The sequence below is a fragment of the Ornithodoros turicata genome, chromosome 5 (assembly GCF_037126465.1).
Source record: "Ornithodoros turicata isolate Travis chromosome 5, ASM3712646v1, whole genome shotgun sequence".
Lineage (NCBI taxonomy): Eukaryota > Metazoa > Arthropoda > Arachnida > Ixodida > Argasidae > Ornithodoros > Ornithodoros turicata.
The window spans coordinates 83,339,467-83,365,023 of record NC_088205.1 but is presented as its reverse complement, the minus strand read 5'-3'; the positions used below and the strand labels follow the sequence as shown (position 1 = coordinate 83,365,023).

Genomic DNA, 25,557 nt, shown 5'->3' with positions numbered 1-25,557 from the left:
CAATGTTTTCTTCAAACGTTGCATAGACGTCGCTAATGTCCTCTTCAGGCCACGTTCTACACTCTGAGAAAAAAAGGAGTCGAACGAGAGTATTAGGCGATTTTACACCCCTTGATGCAGTTTAATTCTCACCAAACACCATTGCAACTCCCTGTTTCTGCGTTTCTATGTTTTCATGCTCTAATAACTCCATTCGACCAGCGTTTTACTCCGTGGTAAGAGTTGAGCGCGAGGCGTCTTCATATTCTTGGACCGTTTTCGTTCTTTTCATTGCGCAGTCTAGCAACACTGACATCGCGCGGTCGTTTAGCGGTTGGTGGTTGTCGTGCGGGAACTTGAAAATGTATCTATTAGCGATGTTCTCAAAGCTAAATAAGATTATATTCGAAGAACAACGTCGGCGTGCTGAAATGCAATGAATGCCACAACTACACATCATGTGTCTGAGTGTCGTCCTGTATGTACTTCAGGTAAGTATGCGTCCTGTGTTACGTAAACGAATTATGAAAATGTGGTAGCTGTTCACAGTTATGCTTCTTCAAGAGAGTTTCTGTTCGTAAGTGGACCTTTGTATTCAAAGAAGTCTAACTTCTTTGAAGAAGAGGAACTTCAAATTGACGATAAGTGAAATAGTATTTTGGATAGGACGTTTTGTTAATTAATGTTAACAGCATTGCAGAATAGTCTGGCTTTGATAAACGCACTGCAGATGACGAAGGTGGCAAGTTACCTAAAGGCTAGCATCACTCGGCATGGCTCTGGAATGAGAAGTCAACTGTGCAGGTTGTGGTAAGGAGGTACCCTGCACTGGTAAGTTTCAATGGGGTAGGTATTACCGCCGTTCTGTATTATCATTCACGTGTATCCTGCCGACGACAAGTGGTGTCAGTGCATGGGCGGATCCAGTCCGTGTCGCTTTTGTTGTTGTTGTTTTGGGGAGGGGCGGTTTGTTTGTCGAAGCCCCTAAGTGGGTACGGGAGTGGGGGACACCTCTGCTAAACCTACTGTTTTGAGCTGGGGGGGGGGGGGGGATCGCCCAACCGTCCCTCCCCTCGGATCCGCCACTGCATCAGTGTTGAGTTCTAATGCTGTTGTTACTGTTTCAGATTTACGAGTTGTTTGCACGGCACATTGGGCAGACAGAGAAAAGAAAGTGCTGCTCCACCTCCACAAAGAATGGATGCACATTGCGAGGAAGAGAAAGGGACTAGTTAGAGTAATGATCAGCTCATAAATGAGAATATTATTGATGAACAAGATAGTAAGTAACCGACATAGCACCAATCACTTTTTGCACGCACAGACATGATTCAAACCATTCATTTTCCTAGCATAGTTTGTTTGGCACAAGAAATTGTTAGTTATGAAAGTATTTGACTTATGATAACGTAACATATCGCCACTGCTCGGACTCCATTACCTATATTTATGTTGCAGATTATTACCCAGCATGAGTAATTCATGCCCTTGCTCATCTGCTGAAGGACGTGCATCTGACCTTTTCACTTGTGTAAGTGCTCATCTTATTACAGGCGTTTTACAATAGATATATTGGGAAGTGTATACACATATCTATTTTAGGCAAGATATTCTTGTAGCTCCAAACTGTGAATTGCATATGACAGCATTTTCTCATATAAGGCAACTACCCTTCTGCCAAGAAAAAAGAAAAATCTAAAGTACATGTACTGCACTTGATGCTTCAGCCAGATGCACTTCAAAAGGCGCGTCTCCCCTGCTTTCTCATGAAAAAGCAGAAAAGTGGGTGCCGATATGCCAAATTCCTATGCACTGATATGTTAATGTATAGTGACAGATGAACTTCGAATAACTGTTTTGTTTCCTGTTTGTAGGAGTTGGAAGTATATGCCAGGTGATAGTTGCATTGGGTGTGTGGCAACCTTATACTGCAAGAATGTACTTGTACCTGTGGCATCTTACCAGTTGTTTTCATAGGATCATATTAAGCACTGAAAGCTTCCTTTTTCTGTTCTTGCCAGTTTGTACCAGAGACACAATAAATGTTTCTCATTTAGAGATACTGTTTTGCAACACTTATTTGCATGATCTTCAAGGTGAGGAGACGACTGGAGTAATGTGCACTCCAGGTGAAGGGCATAACTTTTATGCCTTATGTAGCATAACAAGAACTCCCCAGTGGAGTTACGCTAGCCTCATGAACGGAGTTACTTTTACACCCGATATGCTGGAGTAAATAGGGAGCTGTATGGGAGTAACTTTTACTCTGTACCATAGGAGTAAACTTTACTCCGTAGTTCCCGGAGTTGCAGGTACTCTTCAAAAGGGGTGTTATTTTGCACCCCGGAGTTAGGACGATTTACTCCCGTAAAGGAGTCGGTACGACTCCTTTTTTTTTTAGAGTGTAGCAACGTTGCTAGGAAATGTTATACAACATTGCGGCAACATGACAACTGCAACATTCCACATAAGGGCAACGTTAAGACAACATTTAGGTAATATTGGCAAGAGGTTGGCGGAGGTATTTGTGCGCTATTATTTCTTACTTTTCTTTTTTCTTTTTTTGCGTCTGATCAGAGATGCATACTGACTGCAAGCACTTACACGCCACTGTTAGCCGACTTGAGCTCTGCAAATCTCCGCTTCACTTATACTGGAGTGGGGCTAGGGGAGACCGCTTGGGTATCCCTGTAGGTATCCCGTTTGGATATAGAGATACTGTCATCAAGCAGTAGGCTCTATTTGCGAACAGGATGAGGCATATACTAAAATGCGAAGTGTTGGGGGCATGCTCATTAAGTGTAGCAGTGCGTACAATGTTTGCAACGGTGACCAGGATGCGTTCTTGTAGCTAGCCCTTGCATCTGCAAGAGTCAAGTGCACTCAACAACATTTTTGACATCCCTCCCTGTCATGTACTGTGTTTTTAATTCAAGCTTTCGTCTCTAATGTAATTACCTACTGTTTGGAGCTGTAAAACCGGCAGGTTTCCTCTGTGGGTAAGGGTGTTACGCAGTGTTATGTTGCTGGAAAGTCAATAAACAACGTTCAGGAAACGTAGAGCCGCAATATTCCTCCAACGTTGCTCTGCAATGTTGCATGAACATTGGTGAATGTCAAGTAACGTTGGTCCACTTCTGACAATGCTGCAGGAACGTTCGGCCGCAACGTTGCTCAAATGTTGACCTTTCATGTTGCTTGAACATTGCTGAATGTCAAGTAACGTTGGTCCACTTTTGATAATGTTGCAGGAACGTTGCGAAATGTTGATAAACGTTGCCCCACATTGGACAACATTCGCAACATTGCTGCAACGTCGAGGCCACAATATGTGCTACTAGGGGTGGGACTCAACAGAAGCTCCTCCTCCCCCATGTAAAGTTCCCATAAAGTCCTTCCCACAGCATTTTTCACTTCAGGGCAAGATATTGGACAGCGTGATACATTCGTGCTGTCCGCATCACCTGCCTGCGTCGTGCTTCTCTTTTCACTCGAATACCATTCTCTTCTCATCTCCATGTTGAGAAGCAATCGGGGGCCATTCTGCAAGAAGGCCAGCATAATCTCCGAGTCATATCTAGGGTTCCGTGCCCCGACAAAAAAAGAAGAAAGGCAAAGAAAGAAAAAAAAAGAAAAAAAAGTGAATGGTTCTCCCATTTCTTTTGAAAAGAAAATTTCAACTGATATCGTTATGAAATCGATGCAAGGGTCGTCAGACTTCACGCTTACAACCGATAAAACAGGCCGCAGCAGACGCAAATGTAGCACGCCCTGCAAGAATTAACAAATCATAGCTTTCCTGCTAGACTAAAAACTGCAAATTCGAAGTAAATAGATCATAGGTGATTTTGGTGATTCCCCCTTACATACCCTGAGCAAAAATGTTTCGACAAAGCTGTTGTACGTGAATATATTGAAAGATGAAACTAAGGCATTGCGCTTCTCGAAAATTGTGGATCAAGGTCGTGAAAAAGTTTGCTTTTTCCTGCGTGACAGCTCCGGGAAGGGCCGGTGCTAGGGGTGTGCGGGGCCTGAGGCAAAGGCACATCGCGGGGCCTGTTTCACACCAGCAGCAATGAAAAGATAAGAAATAAGATTTTCGCAGTGGGAGATTCAGTACGGGAAATGGCAGTAGGAGAGAAGGGTTGGCGGATTTTTCTTAAAAGTGGGACTTTTTCTCATCACATGACGGAATGGCACATAACGCATTCTTCTCTCATTTGCGTGCGATTAAGTGCATACTTGATATTTAAAAAAAAAAGTAATCCCTGGTTGAGGACTTCGTGCGCGGGGCCTAAGGAGGTCGCCTTACTCGCCTACCCCTATCGCCGGCCCTGGCTCCGGGTAAAATTTATTGTGACAGATGACAACAAAAACGAGCAGGCACAAATGCTAGTGCCTACTGAATATACCTCCAAAATTGTTTGGACGAATTCCCTATACTTTCGGAGAAAACGATCTTTTGCTTTGCAGTCGATCGTCTGCTTGAACCACTGACGTCACGGTCAGCTTTCGCTTTGGCTCTTCTTGGCTTGCTTACTTGCTCGCAGTTTCGCGTTTCGCAATCGCCAGCGCCAAAGCGAAAGTGGCGAATGCACGTGGGAGCGCAGTGTGTGCAGGAGGACGGTGCGGTGCCTGCCTGCCTGATCGCGCCAGATGATGGGTAGGAATGCCCTCACAAGGTTCATTGGTTTGCTATAATTTACTGTTCGCCTCCTTGCACCCGGGCAGCACCCAGTCCCAGGATTTTCATTTCGGGGTGGGGGGATGCCCATATCTGCTGCCGTTGTGGCGTTTTCGGATTTTCTGACCAGTACTTTTTTCTTTTTTGGGGGGGTGGGGCATGGGGAAATCCCTGGGTGTGTGACACCCATATCTGCTGCTTTTGTGGTGTTTTTTGGATTTTCTGGACGGTATTTTTTGGGGGTGTTGCAAGATTTTTGGGGAGGGGTGTTGCGAAAATCCCTGGGTGTGTGGCACCCATATCTGCTGCTGCTGTGGCATTTTTGCCTTTCTTGTCAGCATTTCGGGGCTGCTGCAAAAAGATCTCCGGCATCATCTCTGCATTATTTTTGGAGAGTGCAACTCTTACCCCTGCACTTTCACATTCATTTCATGGTGCAAATTGCTCCATTTCTGCACAGTCAGTAGAGTAGGTGTAAGGGTACAGGGAAGAATAATACACATAGCAATATGGAGGTGGAAAGTGCACGCATATTCAACGTCTTCATGAAAATGGAAAAGCCGTTGTTGAGGATGACAAGTATGTACCATTCATCTTCTTCGTGTCATCCTGGTAGTTAGTGCAATTTCACTGTCTTGGGATAAAATAGTGAATATTTAAACATTGCTGCGATGAACCAGATTAAGCAAGCAAGGTGTCAAACTAAACATGCACTCGTATTCAGTTAGAGAAGTACGGTGTGGTGCTTTCGTAATATGTAGCGGAACCGTTTGGCAAGCGCTAAAACTGCCGTTGCTGCGTCCTCTGAATCTGTAGTCGAAGCACGACAACTGCGGTATACATCGTCATAGCGACCGCAAATAGCGTACAAACAACTCATGAACTGCAGTCCAATCGCACTCAATGGCAGACGACGCAGCAGACATCAACTTGCACTCTTCTGTTCTTTTTAGGCTGAGGAGTGCAGGCACCAGTCAGAAACCTTTCCATCATCTCTGTTACACCCTTGGTGAAAAAGGTGAAATGGGGAAGCACCTTTTTTTATGACAAAAATGCACCTACAGTGTTGTCTCATGAAGTCGTGCATACGTCTCTGTGAATTTCAAATCGTGCGGATTCCAGTGCTTCACGATGCAGATATGAAATTATAAGTTACAACTTCCCATAAACTAATGCAGAGCCTCAGTAAAATATACCAAAGTAAAAAAATACACTATCTTATCCCTCAAGAACGTGAACTATTCCTCTAATCTGATATCAGACTGCCTGAAAAATCCCCGAAACACCTAGGGTCAGTCTCAGAACAGTGTCTGGGTGCACTCTCTGCTATGCAGCATATGAGAGGGAAGCATATGGGTGTACAAGAAGAAAAGCAAAGACACCTTTTCTAAACAGATAATTTTAATTTCTTACAACATGGGGAAGTTGCTCTATGCCTTGTTGTTGTCCTTCTTGTGCTCAATGTCTATGTCCTGGTCTAGAGCGGCACGTATCTGTCCTACGAAGCCCCGCTCGTCATGCATCACGGTGCGGCCTAGAAGAAGAACGGATTTCCTCTGTGAGCTCATCCGAAAATCACCTTCTTAATCTTGCTCAAAAGGCCAGTATTTTCTTCTTGTTCCGGTTCTTCCCGGCCAGCGTAAGTGTTCTTGTTCCCTGCATGAGGAATGGCCCTACACTAAGAGGACACTTCCAAGTGCCAAATGGGACGTCCGGCAACTGTGTTAGTGTGGAAACGTACGAGCGGCAGTTGAAAAAAAGTTCTCGTAGATCCTACGCAAAATGAAAGCTGTTTTTGATTTTGTGAAACTTCACCATCTACTTTGACGTAGGAAAAATTTACTGCTTCCACGACATCTGCTCGTGATAATGGTATCGATATATAGGGCCCGATTTTTTCGGGTTTCATTTTTCAGCAGAATCAGGGGGGTAAATATCGGGATATGTTTTGCTTCAATAACTCGGGTGTAATCGGGTTGAACTGAACCTGATTCAGCCCAATTCTTGTTGAATCGGGTAGAATCAGGCGTAAGTCTTCGGCTTATTTGGCATAGTACACACAACACTCCAGTAGGCACAGAGTCCATGCATGTAAGAGGCAGCAGAGTTTCTGGATTGACAGTTTGTATGAGCATATTTATGCATTTACAACAGGTTCCAAAGTTATGTGTTAGTTGTGATGACTTCGGATCCCCCTGGTCCGGCAGTTTTCGGGGAAATATCGGGTTAAACCCTGTTTTTGCTGATTTGAATCTGGGGTAAATATCGGGCGTAATCGGATATAACCCTGAAAAGTCAGGCCCTATTGATATAACGTCTGGTATAGAACATCTGATTATGACGACGATAATAGTAAAGAACTACGACACCCTCCAGGACAAAAAGTAACTTCAAGTTGACAACTCCAGACCATCCCTTTAAGCATGGCAGAATGAGCTTACCATCCCTAGTGTTAACGATGCCATCTATCGTTCCTGCTGTGTCCTCTTCCAGTTCAGCGTAAGCCTGAATGAGTGCTTTCTGCTTGGGCGACATCTTCCTGAAAGGTAATGCAAGGAGATGGCAATCTGCAGAATTTCATTGATCAGTGTTTGCCCTAATCCTTCCAACAGATGGCACTACCAAGCTGCTGAACATTGTGAAACATGCAAACCAGCATGGTTTAGGTGATGATGATGATAATGATTCAGAGTTTAATGGCGCAAGGGCAGCTTAGGCCATAATGCGCCAAGACAGATGTTGAGCATGTACTTAGACTAAAATTTTAATGATTATATTAAAACCAGACAGTAATAATAAAGGCACAGTGAGAGAAACAGGATGGATTACAGATTCTGCAGTTGACCGATGTCCTTAAAAAATTTAAAAACACGTACGATGGGTAAGAGAGGTTCATCTCCCAGCAAAAGCACGGTTTAGGTGCAGGGTCACCTAAGCAGCATGCTTAAACCTAGTTTAATGAAACAGTACTATTTTCTGGCATTTCTCTGTCAACCAATCACGCATGCCATGACATGCAACTATGTACTTTTGAACAGCTGCGACATTCAGCAGCACACAGTTCATAGTTGCTACTGGCAATTCAAAAGTCCAACATTTTGGGTTAGGTGCCCTTCACAAGTTTGTGGCCTAAGAATCGATGCTAATTTACCTATAATTGGACGTGAAATTAGGCACATTCATTAAAAATATGCTTTTGGTCAACATCGTAGCAGACGACACCTACAATGTGTGTGGTGAACTGTGGATGACGATGACACGCTACTATGACGACACGCGCCAGCGCTAGATTGAAGCAGCTTTGTGTCACATCGCATGAAAGCTTATCCAACGGCAACGTTTGATATCGCCTGCAGCGCCATGTCCGGCCGTGTTGCAATCTGACGGATCATACCATATACCAAACATGTACCAAAACGTGTGCCTATTACAGAGTACATCTTAATTAACGTCAGCCACGAGGAACATTCCCTCGTCGGAAGAAGACAGCGGTTACAATTTAGTTTCAACGGCAGCCTGTGCACCGCCACTTTTTCTGAACTTTCCCGAGAGAAAGTCAAGTATCATTCATTCTTTGCGGTCTTGCCGGATGTGGGGGGATGATAGGACTGCGATCGTGATTGGTCGAGCAGACAGACACAAAACCACTCACTTGGGTATTACAACTTTAACCGTGACATAGTGGTCACCGTAACCGGAACTCTGGAGCCGCTTGATGCCCTTCCCAGCTAGCCGGATCTTTGTATGGGACGACGTATTGGCTGGAATCTGTAAAAGCTTTCAGTTCAATATCCAGACGATGTCCAGAAGAAGATGTCCACTCACCTGGAGCATGATGTCCTCGTAGATACCCTGCACTCGAACCGTCCCCCCCAGCACGGCTTGAGAGAGACTGACTGCGGCCTCCGTGTGAATGTCAGCTCCGTCCCGCTTGAAGTAGTCGCTACGCGATACCTGCACGGCAACGCTGGCTTCAGTGCACAGTCAATGTGGGTGGCAAATCCAGATCCCACAAAGCACTGCTGTCTAATAAGCATCACCATTTCGGCTTCTTGGTGATCATTCGTAATTAAAAGCAGTAAAAGACACGCATTTAGCAATGAGCCATTTTTTTTAAACGTACTATATACACCGGGTGTTTGAGTTAAATCCCCGGGCTAAATAATTCGCGAAACACCCAGTATACTCCTGCTATTGTAACTTCCAATTATTATTTTGTGCAGTATTCAAATGAAAACAAAAGTCAAGCAATGGGTCATAATTTTAAAAACATCAAATATCGCGTTTAATGTAATCACGTCACACAATAGCCACGCAAATTTTAATTTAAAAAAAACAGTATTTCTTTGCTGTGAAAAGCAAACTACGTACCTTGAACGTAACAAAGAGTTCCTTCTTGCCAACTTGCATGCGTACAGTCTGGCCGTCCTCTACACCTGCAGACCAAAGTAAATGGAGGACGTTAAAAGGCAACTCCTCTCTTTGCAAAACTGTGTTCAAGAGCGTGACATTGATCCACGGGGAACAAAAGAAAATACTGAAACAGAAACCTGCCATTCAATGCCACTATCAGCTCAGATGATGACAACCAGTTGGTGTGCATACTTTTGAACGACGGAACACAGTGACAAGTTGGACCAAGGAGTTTTATTTTCCCCAAATATAATTAGGGAGCGTCTTTCTCGGGTTAAATGCCTTTCTCAGATTCGGGGGTAAAAATCGGGCACTATTTTTAAATCTGTAATTCGGGGAGAAATCGGGCGATAATTGTGCCTTCAGGTGTTATCAGGTGTTTTTTTTCTCCTCTTGTCTATTAAGTCGTTTCCTAATCTTCCTTTCCTAATCTTCCTTTCCTAATCTTCCTTTCCTAATCTTCCTTTCCTAATCTTCCTTTCCTAATCTTCCTTTCCTAATCTTCCTTTCCTAATCTTCCTTTCCTAATCTTCCTTTCCTAATCTCTCTTTCCTAATCTCTCTTTGTTCTTTTATTGCTGTTTTTGCGAGATCGTGACCTTCCAGCAGCAATCCCTGAAGGTTACACCCAGTGTCGACACACCTGGGTGTATTGCTAGAAAATTAAGTGATCCATTCTTACATGTGTAACACTTGGCGACCTTTGTTCATCTTCAGTGGAAACGTCACTCAAGGATTTCATAGTGACTGGAATTCGGGGAGAAATCGGGTTTAACCCAAATTGGTCGGAGGTCAGTTTGGGGGAGGAATAACCGGACAGAATCGGGTCTAACCCGAAAAAGTCACTCCCTAAGTATAATTGGTCTCTGAGAGGTCAACCCTGAGCCTCCCAGTCCTTCTGGCATTCCATCTTATGAAGCACATTTCTACAGGATTTGCACAATCACTCGTACGAATAATCCTTATTGAGGGTAACATGTTTGGAAGGGAAGCTATGTTACTTTGCACAAAGATATTCACTCATACTCATCTAGAGAGAGACTAACCATTGTAACAGAATGCTATGGTCATCGTCAGTTCTTCTTGGCACTCTCCTTATCATTGGTACGGTATTTGAAGGGTTAGGGATGACGCGTTAAGGATAATACCCACGAACCCTTACCACATCATCCCTAACACTTTAAATGCCATGCCAATGATGCACAGAAGAAGAACAGTCTCTTTTCACAATATCTTGTCCCGAGGCACTTCCCTTAACATGTCAGTTCACAGGTTGTTCATGACGAGGAAGAAGGCCCAAATTTAAATTGCGGTTTCACATCCTACGGCATTTGCACTGTAGAAGCAGCTTTTCTTTTGAGGCTGTGCGTGTGTTTCTGCATCAAAGCGACACTCAAAGACGAGTTCCACTTTAAATTTGGAGACTCGCGAACAAAGAGAGGAATACGAGGTTGTTACAATGTGAACGAGTCAAAAGAAATGAGTTAAATATTTTCATTTTTGTCTCACATTTTCGTGGCACGTATTCCAACTTGTTCCGTAATACAGAACTTTCTCGTTGCCCTCGTTAAAAAGTCTCGAAAAACGAATTTGCTACGCATTAAACAAATGATGTACGTATTTGCAGCTTCTACATCCTTACACTTGCAAAAGTTTCAAGTGTTCTACGTTAGATGACGAGGATGCGCCAGATTGTCAGCATGCATGTTTTACTAAGTCCCTCGTGAAGGGCAATGTGTCTTAGCAACCTGTCCACCAACTTGCTGGGGTTTTTTGCCACATATGGATCCACAATCATGGAGATCACTCATCAGGCAAATGACCGAATCGTGCGTCGAGGCTGATTCCTTGACACGTAACTTAGACCCAAATACAATGGCTAGAAATTTGACGATGGTCACAGCAATCAATGGCAGCGTCTCGAACGAAATTTCCTCACACATTCCTTTTTGTACGGCACATTATTCGAACAATGTTAGCCAGTGTAGAAGCTTGAGACACACGATTCACAAACCGCATCATTGCAAGTGATCGCAACACACCTGCTGGTACTGGCACAGTAACCATCTTTCGCTGGACCGTGGTACCTTTCCCGTTACACTCTGTACATGGGTAGCGGATGTGCATCCGAGTCCCGTGGCAGTGACGACAGGTGCTTCGCATCACAAACGGACCTGTGCTTACTGTTTCCTATAAAGGAACAATCAACAACGTTTCTGGACGCTTAAAGAAACAAGAAAATGACATTACGGGTATCTCGAAAAACTTTGTAACGCTGCCAAACCCTGCCGCGATGTTATTACAACACAAGTATGTGGATTATCATTTGACGCAAATAATAATAATAATAATCACTTTGATTTAAAAGCTGCTCGGGATGCTACGGCTAACGCTGCCTAGATGCACAAAGCCCGCTTAATGCCTCCTCTTACTATTTCGTCACAAGGGTTAGCAGACGACAGAACTGGAAGACGAACGACTGCGATGCCTCTACTGTGATTCGAGCAACTAAAACTGCTAGCTTCTGGGTATCCATGTTCAGGCAACAATCGGTGACCTGGCACAGGACATGTTGCCACATTTTGACCATACGAATTTGCCATTAGGTTGCAAGATATAAACCCTTGAACTTGCATGTCCAGCCAAAATCATTCTTCCCATTTGTTGTCATTATACCACAGCCAGAGCAATGTCCTTCTCCACATCTGTTACCACATTTTCTCGAATCTAAGATGACCCTGGAGTACAGGATACACGATTTTGGAAAAAAGTAAACAGAGATTGGGCGGCAGTATTGGGGTGGGTTGGAAACGATGCACAATACCATTTATTCATCACCACCTTCTTTGGCGCTATCTGGCCACAGTTCATTGTGTTCAGTTCTGTTCAAAGCGTTAGGCAACTGGCACTGACAACCACAACACGTGGTATCAGTTGCACCGCGTTATTGGCTCGATCCTGTCACCCGCTCCCGCCTCTCCCATGACCTCGTTGGGGAGCGGATATTCGAATCTAAGCAGACCCCTACTTTGAAACGCAGGATTTCGGAAAAAGGGCAGTCTTAGATTCGAGAAAATACGGTACCTCTTTTGCCGTAAAACATTTACTTGAGGTAACAGGCAAATGCCACGACCACTTACCATACCACTGCCATTACAATAAGGACAGCGTGCAGCCTTGGAACCTGGTTCGCACCTTGACCCACTACATCGCGGACAGGTGTCCACAACGTTGACGGAAACGTCTTTGTTGATGCCTCGTGCAGCCTGCTGAAATGTCAACTGCAGGATAACCTGCACGACGCGGTTCATTTTTGAGTTGACAATCACACAAAAACCTCCTCAACACATATTTTTCTATATGCCTTTAGGTTCCTACTACTGTGCAGATAAACGACGATAGATAAGATTAATTCGAGATTCCCACCTCTTGAGCTCCCCCGAAGCCAAACTGAGATTCCGAAAAGTCAAAGTCTGAGAATCCGGTGCGGGCTCCGAGGTCTCCAAAAATCCTCCGGAACAGCTCCTCAGGATCAATGCTGGCATGGAAGCCACCGGTGGGTCCTCCCCACCCACCACCTCCACCACCAGGCATCTCTGGACCAGTTGAACCCCATTGGTCAAACTGTTGCCGCTTGGTGTCGTCACTCAGGACCTACATATATAATTTAGCGTAAGAATATTATACCCAACATATACAAAGGAACCCTCGAAGAAACTCGAGCATGGAGCTCTTAGAGGAGTCCATTGGGGCTGAAATCTTTGTATTTATTTGTTTTCTTCTTGTACATTTTTTTAATTTTTAGAACTGAAAGCTTTAAGCAGACAAGAAGGCTAACTAATGCACGAGAGAAATCTTCATGATATGGAACGGAACTACCAACGTGGAAGAGTCTATGTGGGGGGCGTGACGAGATTCTGAAGGCAAGGGGCAATCAGGTTGTCTAGCAAATTGCAGCCTTCAAATTCCCTGCCTTTTCCACGTTTTCACTCACTATTTCAATTGAATTCCCTAACCAAAACAAAGGGGAACTTGGTGCCTGCTGCTACATTTTCAATTGTCTACATGCTAGGAAAGCTCATAAGTTGGTGAAACATTGCTTTTGTGTTCTCTTAAGTGGTTATTAATACATCTCATAGTTTGGCCAATTAAGAATGCTGCACACTGTAATTGAATTGAGTATACAACACAATTCACGAATGGGGATTTGTGGTGCAGGCTGCAATTGTTGTCAGAAGAGGGGAGGATAAACAGAGTTTGATTTGAGAGCTTGTAAGGTATTGTGTAGGCGATGCGTATAACATAAGCAGTAGCCAGACTTTCCTAGGGAGATAACATGGAAGAAAGGGATGATAACTAGACAGATATGTTGGTAGGGGTTGTTGTTGTTGTTGTGGAATGAGAATGTCCCGCAAGCATTTTCAAAATATGTTGTGCCCGCTACTTTGAAAAAATCGTGTGTTTGTATGGTTTATGTTACTGTACATCAACAGCTCTCAAGTCTACTTCACAGTGTCTGATGGCATACCTTCTTTTGTCTCTTTACATAACGTATTGCTACCCGCTATATTAAAGCTTTCATTGCGGATTTGAGCCTAGTTTTGTGCTCTAACCGTTTGTCTTTTCCCCAAGCTCAGGGACACATTGCCAACTTTTTTTTAACTTAGAACTCTTATTAGGTGCTAAAGATTACATAGTTCAACGCAAAATATGATAAACTCGATGGTGGAGACTCGTCCGTTTTCCTGGCGAGTGGTGAATGAGAAAGTGTGTAACAAGAACAACAAATCCTCGGAAGACACCTCGTAGGCTTCAGACACCTCCTGGAATTTCTTAGCGGCCTCTGGGTCTCCTTTACTTGTGTCTGGATGGTACTTCTTCGCGAGCTGAAAAAAGGGGACGGAAATAGTTTCACAACTTGATTTTGTAAGTTCATCAAATGACTGACTTATCAACATTGCGTCAGCACTCATAGAAAGCCTTACCTGGTAGTACGCCTTTTTGATGTCCTTCTGGCTAGCATTCCGAGACACGCCTAATACTTCGTAATAGTCTCTTTTGAAAAGACTATGTGATGTGTGTATACTTCGTGCACCGTGATGCTGAATGCAGTGCTCACGACCTGAAAGCCCAGTCTCAGTGAGGATCCAATCGTGAGCTTGTTACTTCAACTTACCACTTTCGATTGACTGTAAGAGACTTTTCTTCAGGTGAGTACACGCTACACAACAGCGAGATAACTGTACAGTAGCGCGTACTACAGCATACATCTTCACGAGTTCATACTAAAGAGTTCGCAACTACAAAAACGTGCTCCTGCTAGCGGCTACCCCGCTGCAAAGGTTGCGCATAATTCTACCGCTATCCATATCGAATCAGCCACTGCAACTCATCCGCTCCTCTAATATTAATGTAGGGAAAAGTCGCGCACTCTATTATTATTATTAGAATTCGTTAGCTTTAAATCAGAAAAAAAGCAAGATGTTGCATTAACCACGATTAATTACTTCGATTATTTTGGCGCAACCAAAAGAAAAAGGAAAAAACAAAGGCATCAGGGCATCAGAGCGCGGCAAATTTAAACCGTACAGAATGGGAAAATAAGTCCTGGTAATGATATGGAATAAAACTTTAATATTCACAAGCTTTCATGCAGAACATGCACGAAAGCTTGTGGATATTAAAATTTTATTCCAAAGAGTGATGCATTACCTGGACTTATTGTGTTCCCACTACAACCAGACTGGACTGTGTATTTTTTCCTTCATCGCCTCGTGCAGGATGTCATAATAATTAATACTTGCGAGTACATTTTCACGAAGTATTTTTTTTTTCCTGGTGAAACACATTGTGGTGATGCTGGATATGAATCAGAAAACTGAAGATACATACATTGTGAAAGAGCAGGGGATTTCTGTGATTTAGTAGACAGATATCTGTGTAAGACGAGTAGAGTTAGTGATTAATATAGTTGCACGATATTTTAGACTACTTGGATTTCATGACAAACAATATAATAATAAGTAAATCAAAACCAATAATTTGCAACTTATACGACATTGCCTGACCCACAGAGTTGCAATTGTATGGTAGAAGGTTCCTCGAGTTTTGCTGGCCCAATGACGGGTTCCTTCGAATAACAAAGGTCTAGAACCATTGGTTTAACATATCCAATGTCCTCATTCTACACTGCAAATAATAGATGGAGTTACTTCTGTTTTTTGTGCATTAATCGTGCATGCTTAAAAAATCCCCTCCCCCCAGAACAACAAGAGCAAGAGAACAAAAGAACATGAGCACGTTTTTTACAAAAGTTTTCAAAAACTATTTATTATTCACATAGTCTTAAAAAAAAGCAAAAATGAACGAGTGACTAGAAAAGGTATGGACTAGTGTAGTCACAACATTGCAGTTAGGACATCTTGTGGAGTACACAACAAGTAGAGACAAAAGTCAACGCAACACTTTGCAGTTAAACTGCGTGACAAGAGTTTGTTACATTCTGTAGGCCGAGTTGGAGACAACGGCATTAAAAAAACCATACTGTCAATGAGCAGTCAACGTCGACACTTATTATGTGACAATATGCAGCAACCTCTAATGTATGTATATGTTAAGCTCTACCTTTCCCATGGAGAAAGACAGTGGCTATCACCCCCACAGCGACCATGTCACCCCCTACGCTGGTCATCGGACCGTCTATTGCTTCTTCCATTGCTATGATACGTTGTACTTAAGCTTACCTTAGGATTTTTGTACAAGCAGGATATGTGTTCTTCCAAAATCTATAAATTGATGAGTCATTCCATACACTTCGATAGTAGCTGTATCATTGCCGTTGTCTGCTATGTCAATGTGCCCGCTTCTCCGTTCAAAATTCAAACTTTAGCTGACTAATCATGAGGGAGATGCCGAAAGGTAGTGCCCCTCATGGATGATGTGGATGGTCTACACTTTACGGTCTACACTTAAAGTATGCAGGTACTCGAGAACAGATGGCACCACTGTACAAAGCGTGCAAACAACACCTTTTGCGTTCCTTTATGGGACAATGTACTCATGGACACACCTAGTAAGCGCACATTGTGTTCACATAGCACGTAACGGCACAGAACTGCGTTGGGCAAAAAGCAACACACAAACAGGCACTCATCAGCCTCGTGGAACAGCTGCCTAGGTAGATTAATCAGCAGCCAATGCTTTCTCTATTTCTTATAGTATCATAGAATGAATAGTAATTCCCTATTCTGCACATCAACCGAAGATTCTGCACATCAACCGAAGCCCTAACATGTCAAGGCACTGAGAACTGTCGGGAATTCGAAGCACGTGCAATTTACCGGGCGATATACCGGGTGTATCCACTAAAAATTATTTGCGAAGGACATACCTCCGACTGAAATTCCGTATTTATAGGGTTCCGATTTTACGGCACGCACTTTTCAAAATGTGGGGCACAACACTTTCTAGACTTACGAAAAGTTGTGATTACTCCTCGCAACTATTACTGCTATGCGTCTGCAGTCATTGTACTCCCAGCTGTCCCAGAACTTCTCCCGTCCATCGAGTATAAGTCCGTCTCCGGGGGAGGCAATGTGTACTTCTGCAGCTGCAGTTCGAGAGCATCTTCATCCTCGCCCATGTTGGGAGAGGGAATAAAAGGTGGCCATTGTTCCGGCAGAGCGGAAAAGTAAGACCCTGGCAAGTCGTGACACCCGTAGTCGTAATAGTCCAGCTCTAATCCGTCCTCCGTACCTGCGACGCTCAGCTCCGAGAAGGACGAGGCCGCCTTGTGATCCGACGAGACGAGGGACACTACACTCTTTTTAATTGCTCCGACTTTCTTAGATGGCTCGGACTGTTCAAACAAGTTGCTGCCTTCCATGTAGTCTTCTGGGCTCTGTCCGATAGCCTTTGAGGCTCTGGTGGGACACAACGCCGAGACTTCTGATGTCAACGTCTCGCAGCGCAGAAGCTTCGTGGTTTCGTCACCTTCGTCGACGGAGCAGAGGGATTCACTCGGCTGCTGTCGGCATTTGCGGTAGATTATGAGGAAGATGAAGAGGGCTGAGAAGACGGCAGTTGCGAGGACGGTTAATGTAACGTGGATAGGTGAAAGGATCGTGTGTCTGGATGCGAGGAATGTCGCCTCTTCGTGTGTACCTGGAATCGATCGAGCAGTCAGGAAATAATACATTTACTGGCAGAGTTATACAGGGCAGCCCACCTTGTTACTCAACGTTTAATCTTTGCGCGCTTCACACACAAAAACCAACGGCAGAAATCTTGGAATTCCAAGTAACTGCCCAACTAAAAGTTTACACAGATTAGTAGCTTGTTCGTTAAAATGTCGGTTTATTTTATTGGTAAATTAGTACAAATTGAATCGTGTTAATTAAAACATTGAGGCAGGTCCAATTATGGGAATGATATCTGAAAAGCTCGTACGAATTCGAATTTTTATTCTCCCATCGTGCATGCATTGTGTTTTAGCGTAACAACACCACCTTTATTTTGTGATCATGATTGGGGAGTTTCATCCATGGGGGTGATACTCTATCCCATTGCCAGTGGTCCAAAAGAGACCCTGAAAGTGTGGTTCGGGAAGGTTGGTACCTGCACGGCAATGAAGAAGAATATGCCCTAGATCTTCCAGATCACCGCAAAGACAGCATATAGGAGAGTCAACTTGTCTCAGTCGGCAACGTGACTGAGCTGTAAAAGCTACATTGAGTCGCATCCGGGGTCACACGCAATTGTCGGCCGAATAGCTGAGCGAAACATCGCATTGGTACGCTGCTCCACGCAAGGATTATGTAAACCGAAACCGATTAGTCGACGCGGGGTTTTTCCTGGAACATTTTTCGTTGAAGGATCCAGTCGGTAAAAAAGGGGTTCCGAAACCGTCCGAAGTAAAATTTAAAAGTTAGTAGTTCTATTTAATTAACGAGCGTACGCAAATAAGCCGCTTACTGCTGAGTTCTTGGCCAATATATCAGGGATGCCCACTGAAAAGAAAGCTTTTCGACAGCGCCACCCGTTTACAAAGTATTCAGCTGGGGGATCTTTGTGAAACACCTGGTATCCTCACATAGCCCGATTTTACAGCTACGAATGCACCACGGTATAAATTTCATTTTTAAAATGTAACTGTTGTAGCATGTTCCGTGGGGCGCCCTGCAAGGTTCCCACGCGAAGAAAACAATCTTACCGCTTCCCCAGAAGGTCATATTGAATCCCGTGCCGTCGTCCTGAGAAGCCGTGGCATTGCTATCCATAAAGTCAACCCTGATTGGTCCCCTGTCCGAGGTGACAGAGAGAGAATCGCTCCCCGAGATGACAGCCAGCAGGGTCGCCACGGGAGACTCTCCCCCTCGAACGATCAGCCGTTGCCGATACGGCTCCAGCTGCACGTCCAAGAAGTGCACGGTGACGCCGGGTTCGAGCAGCGGCCGAAGGATCCACGTCACGGGCCCGTTACCGCACAGTGAACCGCGGAATTGCACGCTTTCCGACCGGAACACCACGAAAGTGCAGCCGCAGGAACAGTAGCCGGGAGTTGGCAGCGTGCTTGTCGTCGTCGTTGCTGCGGCACAAAACGTTACGGGGATCGTGACAACGTGCCCCCAGGTTGTGCTGGACACTATTTGCTTACTTACTGTTACTGGATTTTATCAATGCGAACCTGCATTCCAAGTTTTAGAGCAAAATAGATGCAGCTGTGACATGGTAGCTAGTGGGAATGTCTGAGAAAAATGTACGACGCCCAAGGCCCAGGGTTTTCCGCGAATCCGCGAAAACGTGCGGAATTTAGGATGTATTGCGGAATTTGGGGTTTTGTATGGAATTTCGCTGAACTACGAATCTTGACTGGGGAACAAAGCTTTGGTGCCGGAGATGGGTCTACCTACGGCTTGTAACGCCCCATCCACCGACAGTGTTTATAGTTTGCATATCGAGTCGCGACACTGATTTATAATACAAACACATTATCCCCATTCTTGTAGTCCAGAGAGGCCCTATAAGAAAACAGCAACAGGGACCAACCACCACTGAGCCCATAGAGCTTACAATTTCAATGGAGATACCCACAAGGTAACTAATACGACATTAAAGCTTCACCGACGTCCAAGTAATGATCTGAAAGATGGCAGTTGATGAACGTTTTTCGTCAACTGCGTCTCTCAGACTAAGGAGACTCAGTTTGAGCCAAGTTTGGCTCTCGTCCTGAGGCTCCTCCCCTAACGCAAGTTTCGACTCGGATTTTCAAACTTCTTCGTAACAATTTATTTCCACCGCAGCTGCAAAATTATTCGCTCGATTGCACATCGCATGAGCGGCTTGTCTCGTAAAATGTGACACATTCCAAGACACATACCGGGGCATGGCTCCAGAATGCAGGTCCTGGAATCATAGGCATTTCCGGAACAGTAGGCAGCGTGTGAGGAGCATAGGCGATACCGAACTTGAGTGCCTTTTCCGCACGAACCAGTACATGGACTCCACTCGCTCCAAGCACCCCAGTCAGAGTGCTTCGAATCTGTACAAAATTGCACAATGAAATGTGCAATGTGCAGGCAGCCCACCCAAAACCACATACAACATGTCAAAAGTGTGTCATCCTCACTGGGCGAAGTAAAAAAGAGCTCACCTGGTTGGATGTCGGCCGGCCTGCACACTTTTGCCAGCTCAAATACAGCACCGTTACGTGCCACACCGACATACATGAAGCAGAATTCCTCGTATCCATCGGGGAAAAGGTGGCATCCCAGTGTAATGGCATGCTTATTCATGGGGAGCCGTTGTTCAAAAAGGTACTCCAGCTGTCCAGAGCGACGACCGTACACACGAACCTTATCACGGCCCCTGGGGGAAGATGGAGGAATTCTTTAGGCAGGCTGTACAGCGACCTTACAACATCTCATATTCAAATGGAAATCCCCGGTCCATGTTTTACGGATCTAAAGTTGCAACGAGAGACAGCAGCACGTCCTTCTGCAACAAATAGGAGAGCCTCTTGTTGCGTAAAAAAGCAGTTTTTGTTGCATTTCTCGTCAAAAATACGTTTTTACTGTTTTTACGTATCTACCTCGACCCCCAATGTGGATTTAAAATGCTGCACACACCGTTCAGACGGTCAGGTCTCATTAGTTATACTGCTTCATAAAGCTGCGTAATAAAAGTACATATAGAGCTAATAGAGCAATAATGCAAAGACTCACTTGCCACAAGTTGTTGGATACCTGTAGACGACGTTAATTCCACTGTGGCAGCTAGAGATGGGGTTTTGTACAATGTTGATGGCGTACTGGGGGCTCTTGAGGACTGTGATGAGAACACTCTCGCTCACAGCTGGTAAGCTCTGGTCATCGGCACACAGCACCTGCACCTAGACAGGTTCAAACCCAGATTATAATTTGATCATGTGCTCCAAAATACGTAACGAGCCATTGTTGCATCTTACTGAGACCACAGTTAGTTCCAGAGTTTATTTTGCGGTAACAAATGTGACACCACAAGTGTGCAAAGTAGCTCTGGCCACCAGGATCTTGAAATGAGCATGGAATTTCATGAAATATCTTCCAAGGGTAAGAACCCTCAAGTTTTGGAAAGACTTCAAGCACAGTCAAGGGAGGTTCCAGACCTTCCCTTTGGGGGAGGGGAAAACCTAATATATAGCTAAGGTTCCGGGTTTTCTGAGTTTATTTTTTGCATATTTGGAGGGTGTCCTTCGGAGTTTATTGTGTTCCGAGAATTTAGAGTTTTTCGTCTTTTACTTATCGTATCTTCGTTAATATCCAAAGTTTAGAGGAGAAAAAACACAGCTGTGAAATGACATATTCGCAACAACAACAACAAAAAAAAAGAGATGCAAACTCTCCAGAACACTCCCTGTGACGCTCCGGTACTTGCAGAAAATGACATCTATGCACGTGGCAACGTAAACACGTCAGAATCCTGGTACCCCTCTACATAATTGTTAGACAGCTTTCATTCGCTCAACCGCTCCCCTCCTGGATCTACTACTGAGCAGTCTAGTTTGTGCCAAATGGTTGTACAGCACAAGCTGAAATCATGTTTGTAAGGTACAAAAAAAGGCTGTTTGCACGTTGTCATTCAGGCATCAGGGCAAGGAAGGAACAGCAGCCTCTTTCTTTTCTATCTTCAGCAAAGAATGTGCCCTTGGATGCATTGCCCGCAGTTCAAGTGCATGTGTTGCTCAAACATACTGCAGATACACAGCGAGCACCACATGTTGTAACATCAAATGTGCTTCGCGTACTTTATTGCTTCACTCCAATAATATTTACGTCAGATATGCATCCAAATTACTACTAAATAGCGCAAGTGATACTGGGTACAACCCCATACGTGGTTTAGGATTCGGGGAGGAATCTGGTTTTATCCAGAAGTGGTCCTAAACTGACTCGGGAAGGAATAATAAAAAAGTTAGACCCTGAATATATAAGTGACCGTGGTCCTGCGAATGTTAAAAGTAATGGTAGACAACCGAATGAAATTTGGTTCAGGGTGTGATTGAGGGGGCGCTGCTGTTGTTCACTAACCTGGTAAAAGCCAGGCCGGTCGAACAGTTGACAGTCGAAGGTGATGTGTTGCGACCAGAGAGCCTTCCAGTTGCCGAGCCTCTCTTGGGCCAACACCTCCGGCTTCCAAAGGCCCGGATGAGAGGATCCCTGGTATACGAGTGTGACGTCGAAGCCATAGTCGTCCTGCTGCAGGGGAGAACACTTGACGGACGGAAACTCCAAGGCCACCACAGCGTCCGAGCTGTACGATTCTAGCAGCAATGGCACGTGGGTCTCACTCGCTGGCCACCGTGTCTTCGTTACTTCCGGGGAGCGAGCCATTACTGTGTCCTGCATTCATTGAGGACACCTTGAGGCTTTCACCGCATAGGCCCAGGTTTATCGGCCCGGCCACAACTCGACACTTTTGGGATGTGGCTCACTAACTGGTCCGAAGAGCAGAGACCAATAATAGAAAGTTACTCCCATTGTGTAATGTAAGGCTTACACTTCAAAGCCTGCACAGCTACGCAAACAATTTCTTTCTCGTGTCAGCCACAGGTGTAAAAGAAACGCGTGTAAATGGGTCATCATGGATAAGGCCCTTCGTTTTCCGCGATTCCGCGGAATTCTGAATTAATCGCGGAATCCTTCATTTGACACGGAGTTTCATGGAATCCTTTATTTTTAAGGGTGTGTGGATATTAGAGTTCTCAAATTCGAATCGAATATCAATCACTCGAAGTATACGATTCGCGAATCTAAATACCCAATATTCGGGTTTCCGGATAACTATTCGTCGAATACGAACGACACCTCCCGAAAGTGGGCTTCACCTGACGCATCTCTGCATGAGGTGAAGCCGCCCCTACAAAATTGAAGCTTTACGAAATTGTCTATGCTGCAGGACAAAACAGACAGATTGTAGTTTAGCTTAGGATAACATTAGCCCAAGTTTATTGTGTATACTTCACTTCAGGAATGGGCAGCATCCCTCCCGTATGCAGTTTAGCGGTAGTAGTGGGGGATTTTGATTTGATATCTGGGAGGTTGCCTTCAAGAAGTTAAGACTTTTAAATAATGGCTACAGCCCAAGAATAAAAAGGGGTGTACTAAAGATGTAACTTCCCCAGGGCATGTATTGTAAACTCCTTCCTATAAAGTTCCTATGAACTCTGTAGATGCTGAAAGACCTTTCAGCAGGTATAAAATGATTTCAGGCGACAGACCGCATCAGATGAGAACACAAGATATCATGTATGTAATGCTGAGCCACAACAGTGCTTTGAATCTGTAATTTTATAACATATTTTTTGTTCCCACATTATCCAAGAAAAGAAAGTGTCTCCCATTTCAAGCAGCTGTTGACTGCTCGCCGCGGAAAATCGCAGAATTTACGAGTCAGTGCCGTGGAATTTTGAATTTGCCGCAGCAGAAAACAGAGGGCCTTAATCATGGATTAACAGCCACCAAGCTAGTGCAAGCGGGCCTTACAGCTGTCCTTCTGCTTGTCCTCGTGTTTTGTTGGCTGTTATCCGAGATGAACGTGTAAGAAACAGTTCTCGTCTGGCGAGTTGGTGCTGGCTTAAAGCCACCAGTTCTGTCGGCATAGGGAGTTGTAAATCATAAATATATTTCGTTATGTAATGTGACAAATTATGTTTTGTTACATAAATAAAGGCCTTTCCATTTGTCAGAAAGGCATACAAGATATATGTAACCATTTCAAGAAGGTACTCAAACAGTCTGTCAGTTGGACTCTCATTTGCGAGCCACAAGGTGTTTCGTTGTACACGTATATAAGGACTTACGCCTTGCGCAATCTCGAAGTGATAGTCCCCTGCCTTGTGTACAATCCCACACGGGAAGATGACATGACCGAGGTTGCTTCTGACATCCGTCTTTGATAGTGGTATTCCCTGAGAGTCAACCACTCTGATCACTGCTCCAGAAGTGGTATTGGAGGCAACCTCGTAGTCAATGAGTAGGTCTCCTGAAAGGGCAATGTACTCAGCAGGGCCACGCACCCACGGAGTCTGTGGAGAGGCTGTGAGAAAGCGAGGGACAATAATGCTTAGTGGAATACCGCAAATACCGGGAGTAATCGGTGCAGATACTGTGTATTCACACGAATGACATCCTCGCGGAATATTCCAGTGGAAGGAAAAGCAAAAACACTGATCACAGAAGACAAAGTTCCGTCCTGTGCTATGTTGAGCATTCACAACGGTGCGGAATACCGTGAGTGGTGTACTGCGCACTTAGCAGACGACACTTCGCAGACTACACCCTCAGAGTCTTTCCTGTCGTCTGCTACAGAATATCTTGTGACTGTGTTGCAGGATGTTCCACACGGTTAGCAGTCTACGTGAACACTGGACATTAAGCGCTCGCGCTCAGAAAGCTAAAAGCGCGTCTTCTGCTTCGGTTGGGAATGACTCTCGTGTGAATACACGGATAGTGCATAATTTAATACTTTATTTTTATGAAACAAATATGAGAGCAGAAAAAAGTAGAAAACAAACTCATAATGGGAAGAGGGTGAAAAACGTGCAGAAAGAGAGTAGTTCAAGCTCAGAACGCTCATCATGCCAGGAAAACTGAAACAAAACCACAAACCCTGATTAACATAACAACCCAGTGCTGGCAGGAAGCTGCAGGAACATGCAGGTGCATGATACGCAAAAACTTGACTAACTGGATGATAAGGGCAGCAAGATAAAGCCTAGTAGCCAGAGAAACTTGCAGGAAACGGCCATACTGTTAGCTTGTCCTGGTCCTCCTATTGGACGTCCTCGTTGCCAGGAGGGACCCTAGGGTCATGTAAAAGTTTGCATTAGCAATAAACTAACGCAACACATGCCTTCGACGCCTGCCACATCTCAATTGTTCGAATACTGTCTCACCTGAGAGGTACGAATAAAGTGACGACCCAAAACACAGCATTGCACCTCTTCTCTGTTCTGGGAGAATCATGATGCTTAATGTTTGCTTATTCCGCAAGATGATTCCCAACATGTTCCTATCGAGCAAAATCTCGATGTACCCTCGAACAAAAGTCATCCTGCATATTGGAGTTCTTGGTACACTCAATTATTGAAGAAGAGACAGAGGTAAGCGTTGTTTCTGTGACATCGACGCCGATCGATATTCTGTACATTCCACTGTGCAGATGGATATTACGTTCATTCACGTGAAACATAACGCTCAGACTTTCTTTACTTGTAAAATCTGGCGTTGAAAACGTCACCGTGTCTTCAACTTATTATATCAAACATCGAGACAGGTTCATAACTCGCGGACCAAAAGCGTCTAGAGTTTCGTTATTCAAATGTCGTTCCTTCAGAATGTTGTTGAGACACTCGTCATTTCTCTTTGTTGGCGTTAAAAGATGGCACGATTTCGTTTCTATGCACGACACGGTTCTGGCACTTGCACACACATATTGCACACAGAAGCACGTTGATACATGACACATGTCCAAGACAAACTCGAGATCAGTCAGGCCGAAGTTGCCGAAGTCTCAATGGCCGACGGGCCGACCCTCGATGGGATTGGGAGCTGCCATGGCAACAAATGACTCCGCCTTGACGTTGCTTTGGGAACGCCTAGGGTGGAGTAGACCAATAGGTGAAGGGAGCTTTGAACCTTGAACCACGCTGAAGACAGCAAAGCGGGACAGGAATTTGCGAGCGAAAAAAAAGTCAGGGAAAGACACAAAACAGTAATGCCGGGTAGGAGAATCGAAATCCACAACACAGTAACCTGACTAATGTTTTCGCATAAAATCTCGCATGGCAGCGGTGGGATTCGAACCCACGCCTCCTTAGAGACTGGTGCCTAAAACCAGCGCCTTAGACCACTCGGCCACGCTACCCACGAGGTTCATTTTTCTTACATACGTGCTAGTACCCTAGTCGTCGTGCAAATGTTCTTCGTTTTGTTAGTTTATTTC

The 25,557-nt window shown here is 44.6% G+C and overlaps 2 protein-coding genes, 1 long non-coding RNA gene and 1 other non-coding gene across 6 annotated transcripts; 1 reads left to right on the top strand and 3 right to left on the bottom strand.

Moving 5' to 3' along the window:
- The first annotated feature begins 302 nt into the window (after positions 1–302).
- LOC135396266 (uncharacterized) lies at positions 303–2,037 on the top strand. Its single transcript, XR_010423361.1, has 2 exons — positions 303–1,261; positions 1,438–2,037. It is a non-coding gene; the product is annotated as an uncharacterized LOC135396266 (long non-coding RNA).
- A 4,009-nt stretch (positions 2,038–6,046) lies between these two features.
- Positions 6,047–14,434, bottom strand: LOC135395054 (protein tumorous imaginal discs, mitochondrial-like). Of its 3 annotated transcripts, none has more exons than XM_064626243.1 (11): positions 14,252–14,434; positions 14,061–14,197; positions 13,878–13,961; positions 12,502–12,729; positions 12,216–12,368; positions 11,118–11,265; positions 9,035–9,099; positions 8,489–8,617; positions 8,316–8,431; positions 7,105–7,202; positions 6,047–6,197 (listed from the first exon to the last, which is right to left on the bottom strand). In XM_064626243.1, exons 1-11 carry the CDS (start codon positions 14,343–14,345, stop codon positions 6,094–6,096), a joined length of 1,356 nt encoding a protein of 451 aa, XP_064482313.1. In that variant the 5' UTR covers positions 14,346–14,434; the 3' UTR covers positions 6,047–6,093. The 3 variants fall into 3 exon arrangements, with proteins under 3 accessions (XP_064482313.1, XP_064482314.1, XP_064482315.1); XM_064626244.1 differs by having other exon boundaries at positions 14,255–14,434; XM_064626245.1 differs by having other exon boundaries at positions 6,047–6,319; positions 14,252–14,433.
- A 948-nt stretch (positions 14,435–15,382) lies between these two features.
- Positions 15,383–25,131, bottom strand: LOC135395053 (uncharacterized). Its single transcript, XM_064626242.1, has 9 exons — positions 24,509–25,131; positions 24,301–24,415; positions 23,414–23,649; positions 21,642–21,953; positions 20,298–20,464; positions 19,727–19,941; positions 19,454–19,615; positions 18,287–18,661; positions 15,383–17,238 (listed from the first exon to the last, which is right to left on the bottom strand). Exons 2-9 carry the CDS (start codon positions 24,359–24,361, stop codon positions 16,586–16,588), a joined length of 2,181 nt encoding a protein of 726 aa, XP_064482312.1. The 5' UTR covers positions 24,362–24,415; positions 24,509–25,131; the 3' UTR covers positions 15,383–16,585.
- A 266-nt stretch (positions 25,132–25,397) lies between these two features.
- Positions 25,398–25,479, bottom strand: Trnal-uag (transfer RNA leucine (anticodon UAG)). The gene has a single exon. It is a non-coding gene; the product is annotated as a tRNA-Leu (tRNA).
- Positions 25,480–25,557: the final 78 nt, after the last annotated feature.

Excerpts from the sequence above, each read along its gene's own strand:
- LOC135395054 (XM_064626243.1), bottom strand. The coding sequence starts at position 14,345 with ATGTATGCTGTAGTACGCGCTACTGTACAGTTATCTCGCTGTTGTGTA. Across the intron at positions 12,730-13,877 it reads AGGTGTCTGAAGCCTACGAG|GTCCTGAGTGACGACACCAA; the intron begins GTGTCTTCCGAG and ends TTATATATGTAG. Across the intron at positions 8,432-8,488 it reads ACGAGGACATCATGCTCCAG|ATTCCAGCCAATACGTCGTC; the intron begins GTGAGTGGACAT and ends AAGCTTTTACAG.
- LOC135395053 (XM_064626242.1), bottom strand. The coding sequence starts at position 24,361 with ATGGCCGTTTCCTGCAAGTTTCTCTGGCTACTAGGCTTTATCTTGCTG. Across the intron at positions 21,954-23,413 it reads ACTTCGAGATTGCGCAAGGC|GACACAGTAATGGCTCGCTC; the intron begins GTAAGTCCTTAT and ends CAATGAATGCAG. Across the intron at positions 18,662-19,453 it reads CATTCTGGAGCCATGCCCCG|CAACGACGACGACAAGCACG; the intron begins GTATGTGTCTTG and ends TTTGTGCCGCAG.